The sequence below is a fragment of the Thecamonas trahens genome (assembly GCF_000142905.1).
Source record: "Thecamonas trahens ATCC 50062 unplaced genomic scaffold supercont1.58, whole genome shotgun sequence".
In the NCBI taxonomy this organism is placed as follows: domain Eukaryota; order Apusomonadida; family Apusomonadidae; genus Thecamonas; species Thecamonas trahens.
Genome location: NW_013657622.1, coordinates 59,143 through 69,081, shown reverse-complemented (window position 1 = coordinate 69,081; position 9,939 = coordinate 59,143). Strand labels below are relative to the sequence as shown.

Sequence of the window (9,939 nt, the reverse complement as noted above, 5' to 3'; positions counted from 1 at the left end):
CGATGGTTTTGTTGTTGCGGTTAATCGTTAGCAGGTGGAATCGATGGTTTTGTTGTTGCGGTTAATCGTTAGCAGGTGGAATCGATGGTTTTGTTGTTGCGGTTAATCGTTAGCAGGTGGAATCGATGGTTTTGTTGTTGCGGTTAATCGTTAGCAGGTGGAATCGATGGTTTTGTTGTTGCGGTCAATCGTTAGCAGGTGGAATCGATGGTTTTGTTGTTGCGGTTAATCGTTAGCAGGTGGAATCGATGGTTTTGTTGTTGCGGTTAATCGTTAGCAGGTGGAATCGATGGTTTTGTTGTTGCGGTTAATCGTTAGCAGGTGGAATCGATGGTTTTGTTGTTGCGGTTAATCGTTAGCAGGTGGAATCGATGGTTTTGTTGTTGCGGTTAATCGTTAGCAGGTGGAATCGATGGTTTTGTTGTTGCGGTCAATCGTTAGCAGGTGGAATCGATAGTTTTGTTGTTGCGGTTAATCGTTAGCAGGTGGAATCGATGGTTTTGTTGTTGCGGTTAATCGTTAGCAGGTGGAATCGATGGTTTTGTTGCTGCGGTTAATCGTTAGCGGGCCCCCTTCCCGCCGAAAACCCAATTACCAACCAACTTCCCCCTCACCCGCACGCCACAGGCCACAGACACCCCCACCGCACGCCCATTCCTTACCCCCCCCCCCCCCCCCTACTATGGAAGACCTCCCTCCGCACATGCGTGCGGGTATGCTCCCCAGAGGAGCAAGTGTACCAAGTCGGACAAGTCATCTAGAAGGAGGAGGAGGAGGAGACGGGCAAGTGCCAGCCGGTGGACGACATGGAGGCGGACGACAGAGAGTGGGCGGCGGTGGTGGCGTCGGTGGTGGAGGAGGAGGAGGCGGGAAGAGACGGATGCTGCATGCACGAACAAATCAACTGAGGCGAAACCGTCGGGCAACCATGCGCAATTCAATTAATGACACTGTGCTCGGACTGACGCTCGGCGAGACCAATCTCGACTCGTCCAAGCTCGACTCGCTCATCGTCTCTACCTACAACAGGAGAGACTTTGCTGCAGCTCGTGCAGCTCATGATCGTGGTGAAGACCCTGCTGCTGCTTATGATGCGCTACATGCTGATGATGATGGCTACGCTGCCGGTGACGGTGGTGCCGCAGACATGCACGCAGCTGCTCGTGCTGCCCAGGAGGCTCATGCTGGTGGTGCCCGGACAGGCAACGAGGGTATCGAGCTCGAACCCGTCGGGCCGGCTGGCGGTGGCTCGTTATTGGCACGGAGAGCGATCAGCGGTGGGAGCGGAGGCGGGAGCGGGCGGGCTGCGAACCCCAACGCGCCGAAGCGGTCGTCGCCGCTGGCGCGCTCTGCACAGGCGGCGGCAGCGTCGGGCGGTGACGACGGAAGCCGAGGCGGGCGGCGGAGCATTGCGGCGCGCAAGGCCGAGCGGAGTGCCGACGACGAGGCGATGGCGCGGCGGATGCGGTCGCTCTCGTTCCACGCGCGGCAGGACGGGTGGAAGGCCGGCATGCAGCGGTACACGGCACCGCCGTCGCGGCTCCGGATGCAGCCCGGGCTGGAGGATGCGCTGGCGCGGGCGGCATCGGCAGTCCGCGACGCTCGCAATGGACGGGCGACCAAGCAGCCCGAGGAGGCGTGGAAATTTGCGGCGTACGAGTTCCACTACTCGTGGTTCTTCATGCGGCTGCTCTTCCTCGCCTCGATGGTCCAGCACGCCGCCATTGTCTTTGAGCGGGCGTCGTACCGCAACGCGTCGATCCTCCTTGAGCCGCGGTACTACGGCCTGCTCTTCACCGAGTTTGCCGTCCTTCTTGTCTTTTCTCTCGACGTCGGTCTCTCCATCATCCACCACGGGGCGAGCGGGTTCTGGCGCAAGCCGTGGCGCGCGGTCGCCGGCCTCTGCCTGGTCGTTTTCTGGGGCGACCTCATTGCCTTTGCTGCCGGCTCACCGCTGCGGCTCTCGCGGGCCATCCGACCGCTCTTCCTCATTGCGCGGTGGCGGCGGGTCCGGACGACGCTCCGGGCCATCATCCGCACCTTTTGGCCACTGGTCCCTGTTTTGGGCAAGATCGGCGTGGCGTGCTTCTCGTACGGCCTGGTCGGCGTGGCCCTCTTCCGCGGGCAGTTCCAGACGGGCGCAGCGTACGAGAACTTTGACAACATCGGCTCGGCCGTCCTCGTTCTCTTTGTGGTCCTCTCCGGCCAGGGCTTGCCCGGGTACTGGTACACGGGCTCGGATGTGAGCTCGGCCTCGCCGCTCTTCTTCGTCTCGTTCCTCCTCCTCATGGGCTACCTGGTGACGACGGAGATTGTGGCGGTGCTGATGCGGTTCTACAAGGCGCATCGGCGGTCGTCAGTTGTCTACGACCGGTGGAAGGAGCGGTCGTCGCTGGCGAGCGCTTTTCTGGTCCTCGCCCGGCCGTCGGCGTCGCAGACCATCGGCCCGGACGCGCTGCCGGAGGAGGTCATGCCGTGGTCGTCGATGCTCGCACTGGGCAACATCATTGCGCCTGCGCTGCCATCGTCGACTCTTCGCTCGCTCTTCAAGTCGCTGACGACTGAGGAGGAGCCCGAGGCCATCGACATGTCGGGCTTCTTTGTCATCATGGACGTGCTGTACCTGCGATTCTCACCGCCGTCGCGCTTTGACGATGTCGTCAATGTCATGCCGCACGTCGTTGCCCTCCGCGCCGTCGTCATCTCGTCGTGGTACGTCTGGCTCAACCGGGCTCTCCTTTTTGCCTTTTGCGGCCTCGCCGCGTCGGTCACCGGCGCCTCGTTGCCGACCTCGGGCGATGTGTCGACTATCATCGCCGGCGCCTTCCTTGGCGCCTTTGTCATCGACCTCGTCATCCGCGCCCTCGCCGCCGGCCCAGCCTTTTACGTGGACGTGTGGTCGCTCTTTGACACGGGCGTCATGCTCGTGGCTTGCACCGCCTACGGCTTTCACCTCGGCGCCGACTACGCGCCGCAGTCGGGCGGCAACGCGGTGGCGTGGGCCGGAGTCACGCTTGTCTCGCTCCGGCTGCTGACCCAGTCGTCGTCAGTGCGGTCGCACGTGGAGATGCTGCTGGCGGTCATGCCCTCGCTCGGCCCCTCGCTTGCATGCATCGCCGCTCTTCTCTACTTTTTTGCCGTCCTCGGCATGGAGCTCTTTGCCCGCCAGCTCGGCGGCCGCGCCACCTTTGACTCGTTTGGCGTTGCCCTGCGGACGCTCTTCCAACTCGGCACCGGCTCCAACTGGCAGCAGGTCATGTACGCCACCATGGACGCGACGCACCCGGCGGCCGCCATCTACTTTGTAGCCGTCCTCTCGCTCCTCCTCCTCTTCTTCACCCGCCTTGTCTCCGCCCTTGTCCTGCAGATCTTTACCCTCGTTGCCGACATCCGTCAGGCCGAGGCGGCCCAGGCTGAGGAGAGCAAGGCCGGCCGGAGCGGGAGCGGGGCCGGCGGCGGCGGCGGCGATGACGGCATGCCTACCACCCCGCGCTCGGCCGCAGGCACCATGGACTCGGACACCTCGGTCGACTCGTCGTCTCTCCCCTACGCCCGCCACCATCTCTCAGCCTCGTCGTCCAAGCGCCGCATGTCCGTCGCCCTCGTCGACGTGTCCGAGGGCGAGGCCCGCGCCGTCGACGAGGAAGTTCTCGCCAAGCGCCGGCCGTCAACGCCCAATGGGCCTGCTGGCCGCAAGAACTCGGCTTCGAGCACTAAGTCGCTCCGCAAGAACTCGGGCCCTCGCCGCCGCCGGCCCGCTGTCCTCATCACCCTTGACGATACCGATACCGAGAGCTCGGTAGCATCGCTGGGTGGAACCGGGACCGGTGCCGTCGCCACCACCGGCAGCGGTAGCGGCAGCGACAGCGGCAGCGGCAGCGACGCCGACCAAGGGAACGATGACGATGACGATGACGATGATTCGGCAGCGGTTGTTGCCCACGTCGCTGCCCCGTCGTCTGACTCGGGCGCCGTGTCGGGCTCGGGCGGATCGAACGTGTAGACGGCAACAAGCCGAGCGCAATGAAATGAACATATGTGTGGGCAAGGATGGCGTTTGTTGGGAGGGGCGAGGCGGAGGTGGTGGGTGGGTAGAGGGAGATTGTGTGGTGAGTAGGGACGGGGGGGGGATGCGTTTAGGCATCGGGCGGCGGCGGATGCGAGGGCGGCGGCGGGAGGACCTCGTTGGTGGCCTCGGGCGGGGGCGGGTGAGAGGGCGGCGGCGGGAGGGCCGGGGTGGGGAGGAGCGGCGGCGGGGCCGAGGAGGGCGGCGGTGGCAGCGCAGCGTTGTCTTGAGAGGCCTCCTGTGCGGGTGCGTTGGGGTCCGGAATGGCGAGGATGTGGCGGAGGAGGGCGAGGACGGCCTTTTGCTCGGCAGCCTGGGCGTTCATGATGGCCATGGGGTCGTCCGAGGGCGTCCGGAGGAAGGAGGGCGTGAAGACCATGGCCATGTTCTCGTCGGACATCTTGGTGATTTCGACAATGGCCGGATCGGTGCAGAGCTCGCCCAAGAAGGAGACGAGGCGGAGGGCAACGTCGCGGTTGACCTGCGGGAGGCGGTCAAAGACGGCGGCGACGGCGGCACCGTCGTTGGCCACAAAGTCGTCATAGAGGTTGGGCGGAATGAGCGGGGTGGGAAGCTCGCGGAACCAGAGCTTGAGGAGGCCTGCGGCGACGTGGACATCGGTGGTGGCCAGGGTGTCGGCGCCCGAGTCGAGCTCGGCCTTGAGGTGGATGATGGCAGTGGCGTCGCCTGGAACACGGAAGACGCCTTCGGCGGCTTCGGGCTTGGCAGCACGGAGCGTCTCGATGAGGATGTCGAGGACGGCCGGGATGGCGGCGTCAGGCGCGTCGGGCGCCTGGCGGGCCATGAGGTCTTCAAGCTCGACACCAAAGACGGCGACGGCCTCGGGATCGAGCTGCGAGCGGATCTTAGCGAGCTTGGCGGCCTGCTTCTCGGAGAGCTCGCCCTGGCGGTACTCGACGGGGACAGCGGGCAGCGGGCGCGGCTCGCCCGAGGCGTGCTCGGTGGCAAAAGCTCCAGGTTCTCGGTCGGATGGTGCGAGGAGATGGCATCCTGGGCGGCCTCGGCGGCAGCGGCGACCTTGTCGAGGGAGAGAGCGCGGAGCTCGAGGTAAAGGTTGAGCTGCTGGATGGTCCGCTCGTCGCGGCGAAGCTCGAGAGACTCGTACGACGAGAGGAGGGCAAACTGCTTGCGTTGAATTGCATTGGCCTCGTCGATGGCGGCGACGTACTTTTCCTGGGCCTCGGCCACAGCCTTGGCCTTCTTACCCACGTCCTTCTCGAGCTTGGCAATCTTGGACGCCTTGGCCTTGTTGGTGACGGCGACGCGGAGCTCGGACGAGGCAATCTCCTCGGCCTGCGCCGCAGAGATGTACTTGGACTCGAGCTTGGACGCGTTGTCTGCAGCCGAAGCGGCGTCCTTGACAAGCGAGCGGTGGACCTTGCCCAGGAGCTTGAGGTTGGTGTCCATGGTCGAGGCAAATTCGGAGAGCTGTGCATGTAGCTGGTCGACCATCTCGGTGGCCAGCTCGGCGTGCTGGGTCGCTTCGACGTCAAGCAGCGGCACGAGGCGGTTCCAGCCGGGCACGTTCACAAACGAGGCCTTGTCCTTGGTCGACTTGGAGAGCTTGGCGAGGGCGGCGGCGTAGTCGGCCTCGATGGCAGCGCGCGCCCGCCAGTAGGCCGCTACCTCGTTGGTCGCCTCAAGCATGGCTGCGCAGTTGTCGTGAACCTTCTCCGGCACGTCCCACAGCTGGGTGGCATACACCGTGTCACCGCCAACAGCCGTCGCTACCGTTGCTGTCAGCTCTGCGAGCATGCCAGACTCCTTGCGCAGCTCGTATCGCGCTGCAGCCCGCTTGGCTGCAATCGTATCGGGAATGTGCGCCGACGAGCCGGCGGTGAGGGAGGCCTGTGCGTCATTAGATGGATGGATAGGTGAGTCGTCGCTGCAGCGGAGGGGGAAGGGGGGGGAGGAGGGGGGTTGATCGATGGCGTTGATGGGAGATGCCGAGGTAACCGATCATGTTGTTGGGTGCAGTACCCGATCATGTTGTTGGGTGCAGTACCCGATCATGTTGTTGGGTGCAGTATCCGATCATGTTGTTGGGTGCAGTATCCGATCATGTTGTTGGGTGCAGTACCCGATCATGTTGTTGGGTGCAGTACCCGATCATGTTGTTGGGTGCAGTACCCGATCATGTTGTTGGGTGCAGTACCCGATCATGTTGTTGGGTGCAGTACCCGATCATGTTGTTGGGTGCAGTACCCGATCATGTTGTTGGGTGCAGTACCCGATCATGTTGTTGGGTGCAGTAATCGATCATGTTGTTGAGAAAATAATCGTTGGGACACGTATCGATCATGTTATCGAGAGAATGATCAAAGACGTCGCCAATCGTTCGTTCGTTCGTTCGTTCGTTCGTTCGTTCGTTCGTTCGTTCGTTCGTCCATGATCACCAGCTTCCGCCCATCGCCGCCTCCTCGCCCCCTCCCCCTCCCAAGGCCACGTTCCCAGACCTCAACCACAGGCATGGAAGCAGCTATGAACGTACCATCTTCCCAATGTAGTCAACTACAAGTACAGTATGCGGTACTCGGGTTGGTGTCCCGTGGTGGGGATGGAGTGGGGTGTCCCACCTCTCCAAAGTCCTCCCCCCGCCTCCTCCCCCCGTCGGCCACCGCTTCTCCAGTCCACGAGGTCGCCATCTCGGCTGTTTCGGACATATATTTTTTTCGCTTTTTCCAAGCCCCGCCCACATCCGTGCATCCTGCCCTATGCCACGCACGGACGCGTCACGGCAACTGTGCTCCCGATCAGAGTACGCATAAACTTCTTATAGAGTAGAAAGTAGTATACGGTGGCGTGTCTGGGACGAGATGTGACCATGACTGCAGGGAGGGTGTAGGGGACAAGGGAGGGCGGCTAGGCAAGTTCTTGAGAATTTTTAGATCCCTTCCACGCACGTGCTGCTGCTGAACGTCAGCACGTGCGGCATGTAGTGAAGGAGGTGTACGGGGGCACACCGAGCAAGTACTTGGGGCGAGAGCGAGCATGCTGTTGGGCGGAGACCATGCTGGCAGGCGTCGGTCGGGCGGCAGGTGCTGGAGACTTGCACTGGTGAGCTACGCGAGCTAGTGCGCTCATTATAGCCAAAGAAGGGTGTCCGCATCCGATCCAGACGCTCCTTTACAACCATCCCAAACGTGTCTGCAGGCGCAGACAACCACGCATGTTGCAGATCGGGCGCTGACTGCGTCATGATCGGGATGTGAGTGATGCGGCCACAGCTCTCGCTTGATCATAAAATTAACGAGTCGATTCATCCCGCTCCGGACTGTCTGGTCTGCTCGAGCCTCCGAGCGGCCACAGCATCGACGATCGCGACGCTGACAGTATCCCTTAACAATCAAGCCGAAGCACCCAACCAAGTCGAGCCGCGTTGCCCCCCCCATCACATGCACATGCACTCAACCTAGTAGCCAACCCAATCTGTACCAACAATTTTTTGCTATACCACCCCCCACCCCCCACCTCCCCTCGGAACCGCATCCGAACGCATTCGACCCGATCCCATCCCGCGACCTGCCAAGCTGGCGAGTCGGACGACGAGGTGAAGGACAAGACGAAGAAGCGTAATACTCCTCTCGCTCGCCCTTCCCCTTCCGCCAAGCATGGCACGTCGGGCCAAGAAGAAGATAGCCAAGACAGGCACAGGTTTCATTGGATTTGGTGGCGGACGGAGCAGCGGAGCGAGTCTGGCACGAGTCGGCCGAGTCGGCGGAGGAGGAGGAGTTAGCGGTGTTGGTGGAGGAGGCGGAGGAGGCGGAGGAGGAGGAGAACGTGGTGGAGGCGGTGGTATGGCTGGCTCTTCCCAAAGTGGCGGTTCGGGCAATGGCAATGGCGGAAATAATTCGGGTGCAAGCATTCCTCGTGTAGGCTCATTGCTCCATTCGGTCGCTGTGCAGGGTCTCTCTCCCGAGGACAAGGTCGTCTTCTCAAAGGTGGCCAAGAAGGACAAGGGTACCATGGTCAAGGGCCTCCGTGCCATCGGCCCGCTCTTCTACACCGCTGCCGATCATGTGGCGGCCAGCAAGTCCACCACGTCGAGCAAGACGACGACCAAGGTGACGGCCTCTTCAGGCGTGAGGATCCACAAGGACAAGGCATCGGCCAAGGCAAGGATGGAAGCGCTGCTGGCGGCGTGGACCGACGTCTATCTCAAGCTGTACATCGATGACTCGCGGGCTGTCCGCCTGCAGCTCAATCAGACGCTAGTTGACGTTGTCGACGCTGCTGGGCCGAGCCTGGCCAAGGTCATCCGCCCGCTGATGGGCCCGTGGCTGTGCGCGCTCGGCGATGCTTCGCACGAGGTGGCGAGCGCGGCCAAGGTCGCCTTTGATGCCGCCTTTGCGCCCGCAAAGCGCGCCCCGGCCATGAAGTTCACCGCCAAGGCCCTCTTGGCCTTCCTCGGGTACAACCTGACTCTGGATCTGGACTCGCTGTTGGCGCTGGTGCCGACGTCGCGCCAGGCCGGCGCCGAGCGGCTGCAGGCGCTGCAGGCGGCGTCGCTGTCGGCGCTGGCGGTCTTCGTCGACCTGGCCGACGCCGAGACGCTGGCCAAGGTCGACCTCCCGTCGTACCTTGCCGCCAACCGCGTCCCGGAGCTCTTTGCCGCTGTCCCAGACGCCGGCCTGCCGGCGGTTTACAAGCTGATGCGGGCGCTGGCGACGTCGCTCCCAGACACACTGGCCTCGTTTGTCCTTCCGCACGCGGCACTCTTCGCTGATGCCTTTCGCCCGCCGCTTGTGGTCCGCAAGCTCCCGCCGATGTGGGATGCGCTGCTGGCGGCGCTGTCAACGGACGCTGGTGCCACCGCCACCGCGCTTGACATCGACGCCTTTATCACAACGCATGTGGTGCCGTACCTGGCGAGCGGCGGGTCGGGAGCGCTAGGCGCAACCATCCCGGTCCTGCTCCCGTTTGCAGCGGTGGTCTCGCCGCTAGGCGGCGACTTGGTTTCGACGGCGCTGCTTCCGGCGATCCTGGCAGGTGCCGCCGCCGCACCCGGCCACGGCCGCGACGCGCCGGTCCCGCTCGAGGTGGCTTACCTCGAGGTGGCGGCGCTGCTGCTCTCGCGATCGCTGGTGAGTGTGGGCGAGGTGCTGGGCCCCTGGCTTGACCTGGCCTTCCCGGCCGAGGCCAAAGCAGAGACTGCGGCTGCACTTCCAGAGTCGGTCGTCTCGGCGCTGCTGCGGCTGCTGCGAATGATTGAGCGTGACCCAGACCTGATGCTGGGCTGGCAAGAGGTGGTGGACGCGAGCTGGCGACCGCGGCTGGGCGATGCGTCAGTCCGGGCTGCGTCTGTGGTCGTGGTCACGGGAGGCGCCGAGGCCGGCGCGGCCAACGCGGCAGGCATCTTTGCCCGCTCGCTCCTTGCAGCGCTCGCCGCGGACACCGGCGCAGACCCGATGGCGTCGACAGCGCTGCTGGCGCGGGTTCTGTCCTCGGGCCTGGTCACGCTCGACGAGCTCGATCCGTCGCTCCGCGACGGTACCTGGCTTTGGGAGCCGTTTGCTGCCGAGGTGTCGGCAGCAGGCGCAAAAGCCGCTCTGGCTACCTTTCTGCCGGCCTTTAAGCTGTACATTGCCGCCGATCCCGAGGCAACGCTCACCGCGCTGCTGGATGCCACCGCCGGCTCGATGGCGGCATGGGCGGCGGTGGTGTCTGCGGCACCGAGCGGCGCGCTGCCTGTGGGCGTCGTGGACCGGGTCAGCGGCGTGGTTGACGACATGCTCGCAGCTGCAGCCGAGGGGACGGGCGAGCCCCCGGTGGCGAGTGCGGTCCGCACGCTGGCGACGAGCATCGCGCCTGCTGTCACCGCCGCGGTGCGCGCGGGCTGGGTGGCGCGGGTG

General features: G+C 63.7%; 2 protein-coding genes across 2 annotated transcripts; one reads left to right on the top strand and one right to left on the bottom strand.

The window, feature by feature from the left end:
- Window positions 1–928: 928 nt before the first annotated feature.
- Window positions 929–4,003, top strand: AMSG_10456 (ion transporter; the record flags this gene model as incomplete). The annotated part of the gene is made up of 2 exons (XM_013898161.1): window positions 929–1,211; window positions 1,290–4,003. The coding sequence occupies 2 exons, from the start codon at window positions 929–931 to the stop codon at window positions 4,001–4,003; spliced, it is 2,997 nt and encodes a 998-aa protein (XP_013753615.1).
- A 38-nt stretch (window positions 4,004–4,041) lies between these two features.
- AMSG_10455 (rho GTPase-activating protein 22) lies at window positions 4,042–6,642 on the bottom strand. Its single transcript, XM_013898160.1, has 2 exons — window positions 6,579–6,642; window positions 4,042–5,935 (listed from the first exon to the last, which is right to left on the bottom strand). The coding sequence occupies exons 1-2, from the start codon at window positions 6,579–6,581 to the stop codon at window positions 4,388–4,390; spliced, it is 1,551 nt and encodes a 516-aa protein (XP_013753614.1). The 5' UTR covers window positions 6,582–6,642; the 3' UTR covers window positions 4,042–4,387.
- Between the last annotated feature and the right edge of the window lie 3,297 nt (window positions 6,643–9,939).